Source organism: Pithys albifrons, chromosome 9 (assembly GCF_047495875.1).
Source record: "Pithys albifrons albifrons isolate INPA30051 chromosome 9, PitAlb_v1, whole genome shotgun sequence".
Lineage (NCBI taxonomy): Eukaryota > Metazoa > Chordata > Aves > Passeriformes > Thamnophilidae > Pithys > Pithys albifrons.
Window position 1 is genome coordinate 7,404,755 of NC_092466.1, and position 21,638 is coordinate 7,426,392.

At 37.2% G+C, this 21,638-nt stretch overlaps 1 protein-coding gene across 1 annotated transcript in view; it reads left to right on the plus strand.

The window, feature by feature from the left end:
- PDZD8 (PDZ domain containing 8) overlaps positions 1 to 21,638 on the plus strand; it is a 50,634-nt gene that overhangs the window by 16,344 nt on the left and 12,652 nt on the right. Inside the window, exons 2-3 of the mRNA XM_071563855.1 lie at positions 212 to 334; positions 2,697 to 2,799. Coding sequence (XP_071419956.1) covers positions 212 to 334; positions 2,697 to 2,799 — 226 coding nt within the window. The remainder of the gene's footprint in view (positions 1 to 211; positions 335 to 2,696; positions 2,800 to 21,638) is intronic.

Consider the following 21,638-nt stretch of genomic DNA (forward strand, 5'->3'; position numbering starts at 1 on the left):
GCTCCTGTGAAGCAATCTTTGTTTGTATTGTCCAATCTGCTGCAATCTAAATGCTTTAGTAGCTCCTTCTTGTACCTTTTGACCAATGTAGGAATGGTATTATTTCTCTTTAGGAGTGTTAAAGATTCATTGTGGTCTTACTACCCCTTTTTATATTTCTGTGTTAGTGTTATTTATGTATTTTGAATTGAGTCTCTTCTGTATTTTTCAGGTTCAAGCCATTTTTTCCATTTCAAGTATTGCCAGTTGATGAATATGAAGATCGAGACCTTTGTATTCAGGATTTTCTGTTGACAGAAGGCCGACTAAAAGTCACATTAATCGAATGTACAAGGTACGTTTTTGTGCCCTTCTGCTCATTCCTGACTAAGCAGGTCCCCCCATTTCCTCAGTTTCCAGGGGTTGTCACTGTGGGCCCATTCTGGTGCATGAAGTGGCACCTTTGGTGCTGATTGCACTCCTTGTACTTTTTCTAAATAAGAATGAACAAATGAAAGTCACAGTTGGTTTCTGAGACACTTCTGCTTTGTGTGGGTGCAAACATTTGTCTTTCTTCTGAATTTTGCCTGGTTACAAGCCAGTCCCTGCCTCCTGTTACTTGCTTGGGTTTGTTCAGTTGAGTTTTTTACACCAAATTGAGTTTCCTCTTTGCTGTACTAAGGGAACTCTGATCTTTCTTTACTGGGCTGAAATGGGAGAATTCATATCGTGCATTCATGTTAATCATAAATAACCAAAATAATCTCCTTAAGTTGTGTGCAGTTGCTCCTGGTTTGGAGAGAAATCTTTTAAATATTGTTTCTTTCCTCAGTCTGGAGCACTGTGTAACATCACCAATATCTAAGTGGTGGTGTGTTTCCTGGCCTTTAGAAGGCAGATTGCTCGGTCTGACATCTTCATCTGACCTCTGGGTATTTCCAGGTGTCACAGGTGCTGATCAGATGGCTGGAGAGGAGGCTTGTCAGGTCTTTAAGCTTTGGGACTGACTTAATCTGTTTCGTGCAGTTTAGAAGTTCTCAGCATACACTTGAAATTTGTCTCAGCTGACACCTCTCAGCCAGCACATCTGACTGTTGGTCCCACAGTAATTCCTCTGATTTCCCAGGTGTCCCATCCTTTTTTTGAACTGAACAACTGCTGTCCATAGACTCCCTCTGTGAGTAAATAAATATTCTTGTTTACTTTGCATCACATTTTGGTGAGGTAGAATCTGATGGACTCACAGAGGATTTTAGTAGTAACAGAAGAAATACACAATAAATACGAAAGTGACAATGATGAACTGTCCCTTTTTCATCAGCACTCTCAGAGCTGCTGTGAAGGTTCCCTGGGCCAATTCTCTGCAGTGCAGCACTGCTTGCTGACATACAGGGCTTCTGCACTTATATATGCCATAGGGACGTGAAAATTTTTCATTTTCATTCCAGAAATAAAGATCACTTTAATTTCTGTGTGTTTTTCAGTTTTGTTCAGTGCCCCAGAAGGTTTTGTATTTTCTCAGTGCAGTAACTGTTCTTTGACTTCTGTACAGAATTTGGAGTAGAATTCTTGTTGTGGTCCATCTGGTAATAGTTTTGCTGCTTCTCCTGCTTAAGTATGGAAAACAGTGGAGAAACTATAGTGATAAAACCCAATCGATTCTATGATTCTGTGTGTTTTCCCTTGAATTGGCTTTAATTTCACTACTTCTAGTTGTTGGTGAGAGTTGTTTTCAATAGCTTTACTTAATTTTCAAAGTATGTTTACTACAGATCTCCACATCTGGAAGACTGGGGACTTTTTGATTAAAAACATATAACCTAGAAACTTTTACTTAACAATGTCAAGATAAACAGATAAAATTGACATGTTTTTCTGACAGCCTTTGTCCATATCATCCAAAGAATCATGGAATTGATTGGGTTGGAAAAGACCTTCGAGATCATCAAGTCCAACCCTTCGTCCAACTCCAGTCCCTTTACCAGATCATGGCACTCAGTGCCACGGCCAATCTCAGTTTAAAAACCTCCAGGGAAGGTGAATCCACCACCTGTGGATGTTGTGAATCCAACACAAGTGTTGTGTAACACATCACAATCACAAGTTACTCTGGATGAAAGCTTAGAAACTGTTCCTGTCAAACATATTTAGAAAATTGAGAGGGGAAATTTAAATCTAACAGCTCTTTTGAATGACTAAGATTTGTTTGAAATTGTTGTTCCAAAATATTTATATGTAAGCAGTAATAAACTGTTAAACTTCAGATTAAAATTTAATCTACACTTGTGCTCTCTTAAGTGAAGAACTTCAGTACATTGTGAAGTTTAGGGCTAAAATGAAAGACTCTTGGAGCTGTTGTTGCTTTTCTTAAAATAATACAGTAGTTCTTTATGGAAAAATGCTAATCTGCTGATTCACCACTTATTAAAAAAAAAAGAAACAGAGCAGGAAAAAAATCCAACTCAAACAAACTGTAGCTAAATATTTTGTTGTATTTTATATTTTTGAAGTTCTTCCACTAGAGGGTGGCAGTGTCTTTCCTTTGGTGTTGGGCTCTGCCTGTGGAATCTGTTCTGTCTGGAGTTCTCTATATGTACACATTGATGATGATGATGATGATGATGATAAGTGTATAAATGAAGAATGGTGAGTATAATATGATACCTGGGATATATGTAATAGTATTTCAATTCTTACCATGGGCTTTTCTATTTCAGGTTATTTATGTTTGGATCCTATGACAGAGAAACAAATGTTCATTGCACAATGGAGCTGAGCAGTAATATTTGGGAAGAAAAATCAAGAAGTTCTATTAAAACGGTAAAAACAGAGAATTATCTTTGCATATTTGAGTTTGTCTTACACTCTTTCTAGACTTTGTATTAAGAGCATATCTTTAGGGAATCAAAGGGTGATATAAAAAAACCCAAAACATAGCAAATAAATTACTTACTTTTTAATCCACAGTATTTCACTGTCAAATTGGCATGTATGGATGACATCATGTTCAGTTATCACAGCTGTGCTTGAAACTGTACCTGGTTTCAACCAACAACGTAAAACAGGCATTTTTATAGTCCTATTATATTTGGGTGGGGCTGTGTTTAGAAAGTGGTGAGTAAGATTCACCTGTCTCTCACTGGCAGTGTGTGTTCCCTCCTGTTGTGAGCAGGGGGTGGCAGGAGACTCCTCTTCTTCCCCCGTGTTGTGTGAAAATGTCAGCAGTTGCCAGAGATCTCCAACTTTGTTTTAGAGCATGTGAATCCTACTCTGTCTCTAAAGAAAAACACTTCTACAAACCTCTGCAAATACAGAAAGTTACACTGTTGGTGGTATCGTAAGTCAGTCTTTTACTAATTATTACACTTGATTTGAGTAATTTCTTTTCAGACATTTTTGTTTCGTCTGGTTTATGCAGCAGTTTCTAATTTTGTTTAACTTTCAAGTTTGTTCTAATCTAAAGATTGAAGCCCCTTGGCATGATCACGTAAGTATAAAGTAGGAGCAATTCAGCCTTAGTACTCTGACCAGTTCTTAGTCCTTTCCTAAGAATAACAATAAATATTTCAAAATTTTCCAGATGCAAACTGTATTGCCAGGGTTAAAACCCAAACAAAGCCCAAAACAAACCCCCCAAACCCTCTCCTGCTGATACTGACTCTTGTGAGTGACCCTTTCTGGGGATAAGCAGTGTATGAAACAGTGCAGGGATCTGCAGGGTGGATGCTCTGGCAGTGAAGGTGGCAGTGCATTGATTTACCAACACAATCCTCTGGACAAATTAGTTTCTAATTATTTTTAGATAATGTTGAGTAGCATTGTTAGAACATGTTCTTTTACACTCTTAACAATGGAAAAGGAAAGGAAAAAACCCACCCTGCAGACAGAGTGGCACTGGTGTGTTTGTGGCAGCAGGTGGCAGTAGGACCAAACTGTTTGAGGGTGGAATGGCTCCGTTCTAAACCTGTGGACAAGTACTCTCAAGAACTCATCTTCTGTTTCAGCATCTAAAGTGAAATGGCAAGTTTTTAAATGAAATGGTAGTAGCTGTTAAAAGTTTCTAAGCTTTTGGAAATCTGCCCTGCAATGTACAGAAGGGTTTTCTGTGCATCTGTTGCAGTCCTTCATTAATCATTGCTGGAGCCCTGCTGGGGAGCAGAGGCTCCCTGATTTGAGTTGCTGCATCTCCACCTGAGCTGTCACTGAAGAACTCACTGTGTTCCCCCACCCTGAGTTCGGGCCACTAGACAGGTAGCCTGGTTTTAACATCCTGCTTTTTAAAATCTTGGTGTGGTACAGTGTGAAAACTGAAAACTAACAACTTGCAGAACTACTTTTTGCTTCTCAACTTACAATGAACAGATGTAGTGAAATCGTGGAAATCTCTTTTCCTTAGGAAATCAAGTTAAATATGCAGTTACAAATGTTAGGGCATCCCACTGAGTGGCAAGAGTATTGCCATAGATCCTCAACAAAATAAGAAGTGTTGCTGGCATATTTAGGACTGGAGCTTAGTTTTGGTCTGGTTTTTTTTCCTCAGAAATTGTAACTGTGAATAGTTAAATGCAATTTATAAAGAAAAAACATTGTGATATTTTTCCAAACAAACATACTTGTATCCCTCATTGTGATTTTTAGCCCTAAGCAATGTTAACCATGAAGCAGCTGATGGCAATTAATATTAAATTCTTAATTTAATGCTCACATGTGGAATGCTGAAGATGAAGTTGTTAGAAGGAATAACAACTTCAGAAACTATGGAAGAGACATGGTAAACTAAGTGGAAGTGAAAAGTTTAAAAATATATTGTGGTTGAAAAGGGTCTAATTTATACAAGCCTCACAAAGACATGAGAATACATGCTCTGATTCAGACTATGTTCTCCAATGCTTCTGAGAAAAACTCATAATTTTCTATACTTGGTGATGTTTTCATGCTGTTTATTATGTTAGTAGTAGTGATAAAAGATTAGACAGGTTTAATACTTTGTAATGAATTTTGGCGAGACTTTAATCTGATCCCATTATTTATGGAATATTAGTAGATGTCACAGTGGATTTTGAAAAAAGATGATGTGTTATTGAATATATCTGGAGCATTATTGAAGTGTCTGTTACAATTCAAAGGTGTCTGAGGCTTCTGTGTATCAAATCTGAAACACCAGTAAGACTTCAGAGAAGTGATTTGTCACATTCCCATGTGAAACATGTACACATTCTTAAATGTCTTAATTCCAACAGCATGCACTACTAATTAATGTTAATCAGTGCATTGCTATGTAAAACTTAATTATGTATGGGTAGGATGGAGTAATTAGCATTACCAGCATTGGATTACTAAATAGGTGTTCTATGGTTAAATAATTAGGAATGTCTAAATAATTAGATATATATGTTTGTAGATATTTAGTGGAGGCAGTGTCATAAATGTGAATGGTTTTGTCCACTGAACTGCCAGTTACCAATACCAGACTGATTTCTACAAATGAATTGTTCTGGTTTTCCCTTGGAGCCCATTTGTGTGGAGTGACCCCTCGGCCTTGTCACACTTGGTGAGGCTCTTGCTGCTGACGTTACCTGTGCCAGTGCTTTGTGTGTTGTGTTGTGAAAGAATAACAGGCTTTTTCAGCAGAAATCAAAGTTCCTCTGTGCATAAGAGGAAAATAAAGCCTGCCTTACACAGAACTGGCAGAGAATGGACACAGAAGTGAGCTTGAAGTGGCAGAGACCTGAGGTAGCTTTGCAGCTGTGCATGCCCTGTGCATTGGCTGTGCCGTGTCTGGGCTGCCCCGAGGATGCTCAGCTGGCCTGGGCATGGCCAGCACTGGCACGTTCTCTGGTTCCAGCACTGGAGACAAGAGACAATCAAGAGCATTGCTGTATTGAAATGAGAATCTTGCTGCTTGTGGACTGCTCTGCATCTTTGTAGCTGTGTTTCCTTTATCTACAACTGATTTTACTGACAGGTAAATTGGTTTTCTACAAATTGTAGGAAGTCTTGGAAAGAGATTGGTATCGTGATACTTTTACACTCAGGACAAATATACAAACTGCAAATGGTTTGTGCTTTTATTGGTTGTATGAATCTAAAGTAATGGGGAGGGGTGCTCAACTGCAAACCTAAATGTATCTGTTCCAGGTTTTCTCTTAGGTGTTTATTTTTTATAGAAATTCAGGCACACAAGAGAATCATTATGACCTTGAAATAATCAAGTTAATAATGTAAGAAAAATATGAGGAAACACCTTTAAACTCCAGTTTCACCTAATGGATTGTGTGAGGTGGTGCTATAAAAATAACCACTGTTTCATATTCCTACAGATAGCAAGTGTTGGGCCTTTTTTTGTTGGTAGGGAGTTTTATTATCATTTTATTTAGCAATATAGAAATTGCATTTCATAGTCTGTAAAGTAAAAATTTCCATCTAAAATGCCACATCCAGTAGCCCACAGGATTTACTGTTGCTGTTCTTGTCTCAGGAGCACACACATATCCTCTGAAGTAACCTAATTATAGAAAGAATTAAAGAGTTAAGATAAGCATCTCACTGCTTTTTTTAGGAACACTGCTTGATGTTTTCTCTAGTTCATTCTGAATATTGTGGTCAGCACTGGAGTAACTGAAGGGGAAGACTTGTCTTTCAGTATTGCACTTGGAATTCGTGCATGTGTACACACATAGGCCATGATCTCCACTTCTTCTGGTGATGTTATCTTGGTGGATGTGGCCTTTTATGGGTAAATTTAATGGTAACTTTGAAATTGCTTTAGACAGGCTGGTTGGTACCTTTTCATAAAAACAAAGCAATATTTCTAAGCCTTTCATAAAACTAAATTTACTTTATCAGGGATTAAGGGGAACCTAAAGGTATTCCAGTGCCATAACATAGGAACGTAAAATGAGAAATAATGTAAATCAAATCCAGCACCTTCTGAAATTAGTTGCCTGAAGGTACTAAACTATAATGTCAAAATTTAAAGCAACTGTGAAATGTTAATTTGTAAATACATGAAGTTAAATGCCTCACAGTTGGCATTTCAGTGTGCTTATTTAACAGCCTGCCATTTCAGCATTTAATCCTATCAAAAGAAAGGAGGAGGATTAAAGCAAGAAAAGCTTTTTGAAAATGTCACTTTTTATGAAAATTCATGATCTTGTAAAACTTGATAATATTTGTAAATACAATGGGGAATAGTCCTGAGATTCGTGCCTTACATAATATTCTGTAATCTGTCTTTCAAATACACTTGAAGGCCATAAGGATCTTTTCAGTCTCATCCCAAACATTTAAGCTTTTTGACTTGGAACTTCAGAAAGCTTTACTGTGATTTAATGAACAACCTTGTGTGAAAATGCACTGTAGTTCTTTGTTGCTTAGAGACTGTTGAATATGAACATTAAAAAACAAAGCAAAGCAGAAAAAGAAATGCAAAAAACTAAACCAACCAAACAAAAAAACCCCAAACCAACAACAAAACACCTCAAAACCCCAAAACTTACTAACAGAGGGGGTTTTTGTTTGGTGGTTTTCAGTGTTCATGTATGTTCAGATAGTTATTTACAACCAGATGTCATTAGTCTGGTCACAATCTGACCTGATACTTCTTACCTGCTTGTAAGTCCTTCAGGAGCTGCCCTGTCATCCTTAGGCACACCTTCACCTGGGGCAGGCAGAGAGCAGAGCCAGCATTTGTCAGCAGTCAACACTAAACGGATCATGTGCAACCCCAGGTGTACCTTCCCTTGTGTGTCTTTTTCTCCCTTGAGAAACTGTGTCCAGACTTGAGTTGTGATCCTTCTCAGCCGTCCCTGGAGTGTTACAGGGATTGACTGCTTGCAATGAACTGACTTGCTGAGTTTCAAATTTAAAATAGTAGATGAAAAGATTAGTAATAAAATAACTCGAGTGAGAAGACTGTAATGAGCAGTGTTAAGTGCTCTGTATGTTTTTGTGTTTCCACATCCCCAAGTCTTACTTTGAGAACTGCCAACAACACTCATTCATGGTGCTCAGAGTCAGGAAGAGAAGTTCTTCTGCAACTGGATACTTGTTTTGTGTAGTGAAACACATCTGTTTTGAAACCACTTAATTCCAGCTTGAGTCTCCATTATAACTCCGTTATAACTCATTTATAACTGAGTTGTATTGCAGATGCCATTAGTGATCCAAGGTGGTATTTATGAGGATGTTGTTCTCCTGATTCATCAGGGAGAATCATGAAAGTGGCCTTTTAGATGGTTGCATTGGGTGAATTCACCTTTGAGACCTCTCTGTATGACTGTTCATGTCAAGTTACATGAAACTTCAAGTTTATTCAGGGGTTAGTTCTGTTCTTTTAATACTTTTTACAGATCTAATAATCAGCATTCATTTTTGCTGTGTTTTCACTCATGTAATAGCCAACCTGTAGTACAGTCAGTGAGTTACCTTTCAGTTTTCTATTTTACATATCCTCCTGATTGTACCCAGTTTGAATGGCAGTTTTAAGCTTTTCTTGTGATACTTTTCAACTTACAGGTTCATATTTAAATATGTATAACTATTAAGTAGATACTAAATGATATATTTTCCTTAAAAATGCTTTTAAAAGTGAAGACTGTTCCAGTGTGTCACTAGATGTGCCACACTGGGTGCTGGTCATTTTTTTTTTCCTGTTCTTGTCATCTGCTCTGTTCAACATCCAGATACTGAATGCAGAAAAGAGTTTTAAGTGGGTTTTGCAGCAGCTGTTTCTCATTTGCAAAGAAATTGATTTACAGTGGTAGTTGATCTTGCTAAATAAATAGATAGCTGATGCATGAGGGCCTAACTTTGTTTGTATAAACAGTATGGCCTATTGTAAGAGAGATAACAGGTTTCTATTGACCTGAGTACACAAAGGGGTGTCTGGGTAATCCAGTATTTCTGGAATGACTGTCTAAACTATTCTGTTACATCCTATTGCACCACTGAATGGCTGGATGAGCGGGTTGGAGGCCACTGCACATGACTGGAGTGGAAGGGGAAGGACTTAACACAGATATCCATGGCTGCCTTTAATAGTAAGCTGGTTTGTAGTTTGTTTTCCTCTTCAGCCTTCTAGTTTACTTTTTAAATATATTTTCTCAGATAACCTTGTAAAAATATCTTCATAGCATACTAAGTTTTTTCTTTTCATATTGAGAGATTGGGGTCTATTCTTACTAAGGAGGTAGTAACTGGATTGTACCTAATTTATCCATCTGTATGGATTTTAGTCATGTTGTAATGTTTTGTACCAAATCAGGATGTCATCAAGCTGGGCATGTTAAGAACTGTTTTACTTTCATTCGTGAATGGTCATGTCTCCCAAAATAATGAAGAGCAAGGGAGTCCAGGAGCCATCAATTATTTTTATCAGGATTTTGCCCAAATTTTATTGTTGGTTTGTTGTTGTTTTTTTTTTTTTAACACAAGGTGGCAGATTGAGTTTGGAGACTTGACAGAGTCACTTAGCTCCTGCTAAGACACTAAAAATTGTGGTCAGCTATCTATGTTTCATCAGTTACCTTCTGTTTCAATGAGTATTTATAAGCAACTCTTCTTGAACATTCTGTGTGTGTGTATATATATATATACATTCCCATTAGTAGTTAAACATTCCTTTTAGTAGAAGAAATGTCATCTGCTTAGCTCTGATTCTTATTTTTAGGTTTACTCCAGCTAAATTAACAATTACATTAGCTTAAACAAAGGCATCATTAGTTTGAATACCAGGAAGAAATTTGAAATGGAGATTATAAAAAAAATCGTTAATTAATAATATGTAACTGTAAAATAATTATTATATTAAACATTTAAACAATTAACCTACTAGTCTTTAATGTAGATATTTGATGCCCTTCAGTGGGATGGAAATAAATTTTCATACACCATAAATGGTTGATATGTAGTGGTTTTAAATTTTATGGTTCAAGCGTCGAAATAGAGGCAGAAAAATTACTGACTGACTGCAAAGAAAGCCTTTAATTTTGTGGGAGGAATTCCTTATTCTGAGTGCATTCTTAGATATTGTACCTATTTTTATGAAGTCATATGAGTTAAGTACCTCAGATTCTTGGACTCAAGGTGTAATGCAGTGTTGTTACATGTGTCATGCCTTGCCTTCCTAGAATGTAATTATTTAACTGAACATTACCTCAAAATGGCTGTTCAGTTTTTCTTTCTTTCTCCCTCTTCAGTCACAAGCTGAATCAGAAATTAGATGCCTGTCTCAGTGTTAAAAGTCTCTTCTAGGTCTAGTAGAGTGGAGCTCAACACCTGGAGGCCACACAGAGTGAATGAGGGCAGTGTTTGGTATGTTTTTATGTTGTCATTGTAATTTTCACTGGTTACAATCCTGTGTCTGTTCTATGGCTGCAGAACAGCCAGAGTGAAATCTTGCCTTGTAGTCAAAAGTGGATATTAAGATAATTATTAGTGCAGGATAAGTGATTCTGCTTCATTTTTCTTAATGGTGACCAAGCATTTGAAAAATGCTCTCCATAATTTAAAAGAATATATAAGGAAAAATGTTGTAAGGCAAGAGTGGTGTGTGTTCTCCCAGAGCTCTGTAATGATGGCAGAGAGAAATGAGAGTAATACGAGTGGGCAACACAGCAGTTGCCCTAGAAAAGCCTTGAGGATCAAACTGGAATTGCTGATTCCCATCATACAAATTAAATGACTAAAAGGTCACTCTGGTGTATTAAGGTGAGATACAGCAGAGTGATGCTCTGCAAAGACCACCTGCACATCGGAAGTAATCAGTGATAAATCACCATTAGAAAATGGAGCAATTCCCTTAGTGCAGCCTCCATCAAAATTTGGGTAGGATAAGTAGGATCTTTGGACTATGAATGTCTTCACAGATGTTTTAACCAAAAATCAGGTCTATACTTCTATCATCTCTTTCCACTTTAAGGTGCTTAGTTTGGAACAGAGATCACGTCTGTGCACCCTCAGATCCATTTACCGTTAATTGAAGTTATAGATTTTTTTCTGGCTGAAGGAAAGAAAAACCCCTTAGGCCTTAGGAATCTGAGACAGATATGCAGAAATATTTTTCGTGTTTTATTTATTGGTCTTTTTAATTCGAAAAGAGGCCATAAAGTGTTTCATGTGTAAAATATATAGAAAAGTGCACTTTGTGTAAGTTGTACATATATATAAATACATGCACTTCATATATATACAAAAAGTGAAAAACATCAGTTGTTCTACTTCAGTTAAATGGAAGTATTATGGATAACAAGTTGACCATGCATTAAAAAATGTTGATACTTGTAAATGCACTAAATGACCATTGGGGAATTGCACTTGACTTACCTGAAGTTCATCAGTGTTTCCAACCCCAATGATATATGAGAGAGTCAGGAAGCAACAAAGTTGATGGTTTTGAGGGCAATCCCAGAAATCTGTTTTTAGGCTCCTCAGTAGTTAAATCACACATCTGTGGGTGTATGTTAGGAATAGGCTGTATAGCAGCTTGTAAACCAAAAACAATCACTTTGCATAACAATGTGAACTACGTGTGAAGTGAGCATAGGATTACAGTGTTCATAACTTCCTAATGCAAACAAACATGTGGTTCATCTCCACTGTAATCTCTCTCCCTTTCAAACCCATGATTTCCACACTGGTCTCAAATCAGATGCCATAAATAGGGTCAAAACTACACAGAGTGTATGATTTCATGGAACTAGTGAAGTGTATAACTAGTAACTTACCTAAGTTACAAATTGCTGTTCAGTCACTTGGTATTTCTGTGAAATGTGGAATCAAAATCTGAGTTGTTTAGCCTGTTCTTGAGGAATATGAAAAACACCAGCGTAGCAAAATTGTTAAATGTACAACAGGCATTTACTCAATTTTGGGGTCCAAGACCCATGTATAGACTGCAGATCGATTTATCCTCTCTATGTACATGTGTGTATAAGTGAAAGAGAGTTTGGAAAATGAATGTGCATTTCCCAAACAGTGTGGACAGTGGGGTGCTTGGGCAGCCCCTCTTGGTGAGCAGTACAGCCTGGGGGCTGAGGATGGGACTTCCACTGTTTGTCCTTCTGGAATGCTCACAGGTTGGCATTAGGAGCACATTAACATGTGTAGCTGCCTCTGCAGGGAATGCTCTTCATGTGTTCCAGGAGCACCTCCTAATGCAAATTAAAGCAGTAGGTGGGGACCATGGGAAGTTCTGACTTGAGAGCACATGCCTGATCTGAACTAGAAAGCAAATGTAGGTAGATAATCTGAGCAACTGTTATATTGCACATTCCCATCTTCAGTGTTGACTGGCTTGCTGCTCCTCCCTCTCTTGTTTCTCAAATGAGCTAAAAAATTACAGAATTTATTCAGTCACTGTCTTGCCCTTGGCACAAAGGTCTATCTGCGAACAACACTAAGTATTTTTTTCTGTTCATGGGGCATAGAAAAGAAGTAACTGAGATGCTGTTGAAACCTGGTTTAAGCTTTACTTCCTCTGGAGTGTCAGGGAAGTGGATCATGTGTCAGTGGGTTTAGATTGTGCAGTGAGGCTGATGCACAGGAGGAAGGAAAAGCAAACAGTGACTTAGCTCTGTGCAGAAGGCCAGGGGTAAATAGCTGCAGGAGTTCAGCTGCATCAACAGAGCAGAGGATGTATGACAAGAATAATACTACCAACAAAGTCCTAGGAGTAGTAAGGTCGTGGGAGTAGAGTAGCTGTAAATATTTGGCTAGTGTGGAATCTTTAAAGTGCCTGATTAATGTATGTTTTCTGTAGGTTATAGAAACTCCCAAGAAGCATGTGGTTGTACTATCAGAAACATTGAACAGCTGGCTTCAGCAGAAAAAAAAAAAGGCTTCATTTTGAGCATTTCTTTATAAATACATGTAATCCAAAATAAAATTTAAATTGTATCTGGACAAGGTATTTGATTACTAGGCTAGAGTCAGAGTCATCTGGAATGGAAGGGGCCTCTGGAAGTAATCTGGTCCCAGCTCTACCCAGATCAGGGCTGAGATGGCTCAGACTCTCCTCCTGAGCACAGCCAGGCAGTGCTCGTTGTTAAAAAGCCTTTTTCCTTCAAATTTTATTTTTGCTTTTACTACATAGTACATGACAGACTATACTGTTACACAGGGAGGGAGGACAGCAGAGTTATCTGATCTATTTTTGACTACTTAAATAAAATTCACAGAAAGACTGATTTAGTCTTGAGACTAGTCTAGGACTATTTCACTAAGGGTGGCTTCAGATGGAGTAAGATTTCCTTGTGTTGCAGGCAGTGCAGGTTGGAGGCAGTTTTAGCCCAAAAACTCTGTAATGAAGTTGCATCAAGACTACACTTGAGGTTACAGACCTGCTAGAGAGAGAAAGTAGAAAATATGTCATCTGTAGTATTGTTGTTTCATTTATTAAATTTCTTTGTTTCGGCTATAATGGGTATTTAGCCAAGACATGGGAACATTTAGGATGGATTTTTATTCCTTGCAAACAGTATTTGAGCAAAGAATTCATTTTTGTTTTAAACAAAGTCTTTGCCAAGCATGATAAGTGTTTCTATTTCCACTACAGTTCTTGACGCTTTAGCCATTGGAAGAGTATCTGAAATAACATTATTCTAAAAATATGTTCTTAATAACTAGGAACAAACTTTTGGCTGATGTTGTAAGCAAAGGCATTCAGATTCTTGCCAGCTGATGTGTAGAAGTGCTTGAGGAACCACAGTCTTGGTCACATATGATTGAGGTAACCATGAATTGTAATTAATTCCTGGGCTTTAAAAAGAGCTGTTAAGAGGAAGAAATTTTACGAAAGGTCATTAAAGCAACATTCCTGTATATCTAATAATTGGAATGAAAATAAATGAGATTTATCAAAAGTCAAGAATCTGATTCTACCTAAGAAGACAAAATTTAATTTTACAGAGATGAGTTTTATATCTGAATTTGTTTTGACAGCTGGAAGTAGTAACCTATAAAGGCAGTGGAAGTGTGTCCTGGATGGAATACACCTATAAAGGCAGTGGAAGTGTGTCCTGGATGGAATACACCCATTTCTGCACGTCCAAAAAATAATTTAGTGGAGCAAAGAGGTTTTTTTTTTTTTGATTTTGCCAAACTCCCAACGCACTGTAAAATGCTGAAGAGTCCGCTCTGTCCTCTCTGCTCACTTTCAGCTCTGTCAGCTGCTGTGGGGATGGGCCTTTACAAAACCTGGCATGGTCCTCATGGAAGCAGGCACATTTACTCGCTGTGTAATAAACCCATAGCTCTTTCAATAATTCTAAGCAACATATGAGTTGATTTTATCATGACATTCCAATTATGATCCTTTTGCATGCAAAGTGCTGTTTCGCCTCAGAAATGCGCCCTTGTATGAAAATGGAAAAATCTGAAAACATCTAAATTACAATTCATTTTGGTGTTTGTATGATTTAACAGTGTGGAATTACCTGAGGATTAATTGTCTCACGATGCACTTGGTCAAATGGTGTGAAATTTTGTAAGTCAGGCTGTTTTTGTGGACTTCAGGAGTTCGTCAAGAAGGGCAAGCTGTGCATGATGAACACACATGTTTCTTCATTATGATTTTCTTCTGGCATTGCAGGCTAACAGTCTGCTAAGTAAAAAAATAAAGCACTGATAGTTTCACTTTTTTAGCTCCCAGATTGTCTTTTTTTTTCTTTTTCATGGAAAATAAAAGAATTCTTTACCTCTTAATACATTGTAATACATACATGGCGGTCTCTGCCTGAGTGTAACATTGTACACCAGTAAGTAATTGAAATTCGAGTTTGATCTATGGGTTTCTTGCTGGTTGATGTAAAATAGATGTTAATAATCAGGATCATGGAAATTGGGAGCCTTTGTCATGATACTGCAACCACGGACTTGGAAACCGCAGTTTTCCAGTTACTGTCTGATTTTTTTTCCCTGTCTCCAACCTCCTCTACATATGCTGTGATTTTACTCCTTTTTTTCCTAGTCTGAGATAATTTCTCAGGTACTTTTTTGCTTTAGGCTTTTCAGTGTGTTGCAGATGTTATAAAAGGAACCAGTTGTGATCTATGGTGAGAGGTAAGTGTATAACAAATCCGGAGTAAGCTGATGGTTAAATTTGTAATTTTGTATCCTGAAGCGTTGCTATTAGAAATTTTCAGGATTTTACTTTTTGTTTTACTGCAAGGTGTTTCATCCTGCATCCCATTGCACATTTGCTTCTTCTGTAGAGGTCTAATCTCTTAAACCTGGAGGTGTTCAAACAAAATACTTTAAAAAGTATCAATTTAAAAGAGAAACCTCAGACTTTTGAATACTTAGTACTGAATACACCATTTATAAACTGTGCCCTTCTTTGGGCTTTCACCAATGCCCTTGTGGCAATGGCTGACAAAGTCCAGCACCATGGTCTGAACCAAGTATTCAAATTATTTCACATGTTTTCATCAACTTCTTGGATGCAATTTTGTTGGGTTTTTTCCTTTTTTTTTTGAAGTCATTGAAATTATAAAGTAAACTTAATTATTCATACTCACCTTGTTCAATATGACTTTTTAAAATTCTGTCTATTATTCAGGCATTTTATGGCATTGGCTAATTCTTTGTTCTATTTTAAATAAGTGAGATGTAAGTTCTTTGGGGGTGGTAATTGGTCACAGACTCAAGCTGAGTTTCTGGTGGTGGAGGAGAGAAGGGGAAAAGGGAAATAAAGATGTTGCATTATAAAATCTGCTGGGTATTTTTCATATATATTTCACCAACTATCAATAAGATCTGTTGCTAATTTAAAAATAATGGAGCATAAAACCAGAGTGTATGAAGTTATAGTGAGTGCTGAAGGAAAAGAAGTTTTTAAGCTTGACATAATTTCCTATTCATTCTTTCACTTACCTTACAATTGGGAGATCGGGAAATGGTATATATTACTTCCCTGAGCCAGAAGATACTTTAAAAAAGTCAAAAGGAATGAACTTTTACTTCCATTATAGGTAATGTTCTGCTCCTTTTGTAACTTTGGTTTGTTTGTTTGGGTTTTTTTACTCCTAATAAGCTGTTTCTGGAATATTTTTCTTTTAGCTCTTTGCATGCTTTACTATTAGTGGTTTGGGATCTAAAATTGGTTTATGGAGAACTCAGAGTAACACAAATTCTGTTTTCTCATCATTTAGACATCTAACTGTAGTGAAAGAAAATCCTACTTTTATCAGACAGTTACAATCCTATTCATTACGTGGAGAGAAAACTGCAACATGAAGGTCCCTTCTATGAAAAATTCAGATGTTTGGGTTTTCATGAAGCATTTACAGGAGCTGGGCTGCAAAGTTGGAGAGCATATGTTGATTCCAATTTACAGCTAACATTCAGTTTCTAAATAGTTCTTCGGATATATTAGAAATTGATCTTTAAGTGTGTTTGGGGGGAAAAATCTGGAGTATTTTTCAATTGCAAAGGAGGTACAGCTGCATATTATTTTTTTTTGGCGAAGTGAATTGTCAGAATTTTACTTAGTTGATGTGAAAGTATTTTTCATTTTAATAGTTGTGGCAATTTCTACAAGTGCTGAGCGGTAACAGTGTGAGAATCTGGTTTCTAGGTGTGCTGTTGTCTTGGTGCTGCTAATTAGATGTGACATTGAGCTGCTGTTTCACTGCCTGCCTGCAACTTGTGCCCTATAACCATAAATAAATTGATTTGATGTGATGTGTTCAACAAAATAACCAGAAATAGATGTATGGTCGTGGAAATGTTTGCTGGTTATATAGTTGTGTGTTTATATTGCAGTGTTTTGTCCAGAATTTAATTGAAAACAACTCAGTGTGGTTTGGCTGCTTTTCTAGGTACAGAATGATTATTATATACAAAACTTTGGCCTTCTTGCAACAATTATTTGGAATAAGCTGAATATAAATCCTCATTTCTTCTGGCCTCATTAATTTAGAATTTCAGAAGAAAAGTGGTGGCCTGGTGTTACTGGGCAAAGGGCGGGATGGGGATTGTGTGGAACAGGAACTTCATTTTGATACAGATGGATCTTTTATTTAATCTTTGGAGAGCTGTTATGATCACGAATCATTTTACTCCATCTACTTTGTTCCTTTGGATTTAGGTAGTTCAGTGGGAATGTGAAACTGAGCACTCATTGGGTCACACAGGATATTATTCAGGCTTGTGCTTTTCTTTAATAGCCATCTAGTCATTAATATTGATGATAAATGTCCCAGAAGACAGTGTGTTTATGCAGTGCAGAAATAACAAACTGTTCACTTAAGTTCTGTGATGTATCACATTGTGTAATTCCATTGGTTCTGGGTGCATCCGAGATCCCTGTTGCTTTGACTATGTTATTGATGAGTTTAATTTGTAATACCTGCAGTGGTAATGGTTTGTTTATGAGATGTAGTTTTTTATGTAGTTTTAGCACAGTCTTGTGTGAGTGAGTGTTCAATAAGTCAAAATACACTGTGTGATATCCTCAATTTTGGTAGGAAGCGTGACCTGATGATCCTGTTAGAGCAGCGTGAGGGGCTGCAGGGCTGGGGGAGCAGGGAGAGCAGTCTGTGCCTGATGCCTTGGCCTTTCCTGGGATTGCAGCTGCTCCCTGGCCCTGCCCCTGCCTCTGCCAGCACCAAGCAGAGCTGCAGTGGCGATTCTGCTCCTTCCCAAATCCAGGGGGTTTGCTGAAGGTTTCCAGGCAGGGAGTATTTGTGAAGCTCCTGCTCATGCTGGAAGATGCATTGTACTTCAGATGTAGCTCTGCAATTAGCACTGCTGTGTTTCTGAAGGAAAGTCTTCTGCTCCAGGATAAAATCAACCTATAAATAATGCACTTATATTCCACCAGCATTTTCCCATCAAAAATGTAACTACTAAGCCCTTGAAAATGTGACCTATTAGCAAGATCTAAGGGTTACTTCTTTCTAATGCATATAAATTATATTGTGTATCTTATTTCCATGTAGACCAGCATCTGTGATGCATATTGCTGTAACTACACCAGATAATAACTTTTCATATTTTTAGTTTTGATGGCAATATCCATGTCAGTATGTTCAGGTGGTTAATGCTGCTGGGTCTGATAGTCAAAACTGCTGAGCAGTTTCTCTGTGTGGAGGAAACTCTTTACTGTGTGTATTATTTCTGTTACAAAGGACTTTTACCTGATAATCTAATATTTTGCATGTATTGCATGAAGATTAACAGTAGCTGTTTTAGCACTATTGAATAGATACTTCCAAGATGCATACAAGAATTACTGTTTCAGAGAGTTTGCTTTTAATGTATACACTTGAATGTTTTTCATTTTTTTTGCCTCCATCTTAGAGAGGAACTAAACCTTGCATTGACCTTGCTCTCATGAGCACAAACTCATAGGTTCCTATGAATTTCCTTTCCCTGTAATGTGCAGTGATTCATAACAAATTTATATAGGAAAAACTATGAACTAGGTAAATTTTTTATTAGTTTGATGTCACTCATGAACTTAATATCAGTACCCTTATTTGCTATTAGACTACCTGATTTTGCACAAACTATTTATATGATGACTGAGTCATGCTTAAGCAATATTGGAGGAAGCTTTTTTCTTATCAAAGACATAAGTGGGGATATAAAATTAGGGGGGGGAAATCAATCTTTTCTATTTTTTCAAGACTAAAGGAAATCATCACAGTTGGGTTTAATAATGACTAAGAGGATGTCAGTGAGTAAGAGCACTTAAAGAGCTACATTGGTGTTTGTACTTTATTGCTCCAGGAAGAAGAGCTCCACATAAAACTGAAGAGCTGCATTTTACCTGCTTTTGACACTTCAAAGTTAAATGCAGGTTTTCTACTGCCTTGTTTGTCTTTAACTCCTCCATTCAACTCCTGTAATTACTCCAAGAATGCCTCAGCAATTCATGATGATTGCTAAACAGTTTGCTTTTTGCATTTCACTCAACCTGCTCTGAGTTTTCAGTTGTAGCTTAATCAGAGTACCTGCAACTTGACGAAGTACTGGGGAAAATAAGATATAGCTCCTTATTCTATTTAGTAACGAGCCTGTTCTGGATTTTGCAGATGTGAAACGTTTTCAATGCTCATCAGGCAGACATGCAGATGTTTAATTTCCCTACCATGAATTGCCACATTTATTTTCAGACAAATAGCTCACGATGGTGAAGTTAGACATGTGCATAACATTTGCAGTGTTGTGGCCTTAATGAATTACTACTTTTAATAGGATGTTGGTCCAATATGTAGCTTGCTTCAGAATGAAATTACCGTCATATTTTTTAAATTGTATTTTTGGGTTTTGCAAGATATCATGTAGGACAGAAAATAGCGAGGCCCACTAGCTTGCTTTATAAGATGACTAATATGAAAATATCAAGATATTTATCCATAAATATACTTATTTCTAAAAGTAAAACAAACCAAACATGAAAAATCCAATATTTATCTGAGATAGCTGTGTCCCCCCATGCACAGACCACAATTCACATAGCTGGAAAGATTCACAGCAAAAGGTCCAAAGTCCCACTCCCATTTTTTTGATTGTTTTATTGTTATTAAAAATCTGTTTTTCGTGATGTTCCACAAAAAGCTAGTGACTATTCCAGAGCTCTGTAGGAAAGCAGAGATGGAGAGTCCATCAAGCCAATGTGTCTTTCTGTGATGCATTTGCTGTACAGACTTTTTCATTAATAATGCTGTTTGATTTTTAAATATTGTGTTCCAGGCTTATTTTTTTCAATTAATTTTTAATTATTTTTAATTAAATCTTCAATTTTAATTAATTGGTGTGGCTGAAATATGAGATACCCACTAGTGGGGAATTCTGTCTCCTAAAAACTGCTGCCAGTATAGCTTGGAGAAAATCCTGTGTTATGCTTAAAGATATTTTAAATGGACGAGATTAAAAGCAGTGGAGAATGGTTAAAATCTTGGACACTCTCCAAGCAGCTGAAGGCAGGTCCACACTGCAGCTCTGCACCTTAATACTAATATATCTGAAATAACTGAGCAGTACAAACCTGTCTGTACTAAAATTTAGTTTCAACATCAAATTCAGAGTGGCTGATTCATCTTTTGCTGACTAATTTGACATCAGAACACAGACCAGCAGGTTTAAAGTCCATATGTACATGTCGATGTTTTAGTCAGCGGAGAGGGTAAGAACCAATAACTTGCTGGTCATTTCCAGATGCCAGTAAATGTAACAAATACTTTGAATGCAAAGGTGTTCCATGTGTGTGCTGGGGGGTTGTTGGTTGCTTTGGGGTTTTATTGCTCTTAGTGAAGGGGAGAAGAAAGGGAAAGTGGTTTGTAGGTCATGTTGCATCATCTGCTGAGTGGGAGAACAGTAACCACAATTGAAAAGAAAAATCTTCTGAAGTTGAGGTCTTTTTTACAACTTAAAAAGGGTCTTTAAAATGTCCAGTGCGATTAATTAGGACTCCTGTGTTTCTTTCTTAACTTCTCTCTGAATGCTTATTTTGTAATGTTACAGCTTAAACTGTTCCTTCCAAAATGACTGTGATTCCTCAGTGCTCAGAGCTCCCTGTAGGAAGTCTGTGGCAGTCACACAAAGCTTGCAGGGCTGGTGGTGGTGGTGGATGAACACCTGTGTCAATCCATAGTGCTAGAAATGTTATAAAATTCCTTCCATGGAAACAGGAAGAGCCCACAAGGTAATGATTTTAGAATCCATCCAGTGACACTCCAAACAACACAAAGGTGTAGCCAGTGCTATAAGTCTGTGTACAGTATGAGTGGTTGGAGTGCTATTAGTATCTGATTAATAATTGGTGTTTCAGTGGGTTATGTATATTCCAGTCTGCAAACATTTTCAGCTGGTAGGATACGGAATGCAAATATATGTTAAAAAATGTGGAAATTGCAAAACTGACAATATTGAATGAAAGAAACAAGCTGAAGAAGCTCAGTATAGCTGTGTGAGTACAGGAAAGTCCCTCCAGAGTCACGGGTTTTCAGTGCAGAGTAACAGCTGCAGTGGAGGAAAACAGAACACAGTTAATTAAAACTGTCTAAAATTTGAAGGATCAGCCTGGTTTCAACCCCCTGCAAACACTACAATGAACATGGGTAGAGGTGGTTTAACTATCAAACCAAGTGGCATAGAAGAGATGAAGAAACTCTGGTTATGCACCTAAATAAATTCCATATTACCCTTGTGGAAACGGATTTCTGATAAATCTTTCATATTTTTATATTGACTCAGTCCTGTTTGCCATGAAATATTATTTTTAGTGGTATCTACTTAAGGTGAAAGCACATTCTACAGTTATTGGCTTTTTCCAATTTATTTTGGTTTTGCATTTTAAGGTTTTAATGATATTATCAAATCATTTCTTTCAGGCAAAATGGGTAGAAAAATATCCATTTGGTAGTTGCTGTACAATGGGTTGTGCAACGATTGCTGTGCAACAATTTTTTTTTATAAGCAGATATTTTTCTTTTAATTTCTAACTGAAAGTTTTTTACATACGTGTATATTTAAATGTATTTACAAATGAAGTTGTTTTGGGGGAAAAAAATCACACCCCCCCCTCCGTTTTCTATTCTAGTATATATAGAACAAATATATGTTCACTCAACATACTTGTCTAACGTGTTTTGTCAAGATATTAAAAAACATGGTGGGGGCAAATCAACATGTTTGTTGGAATTAACTGG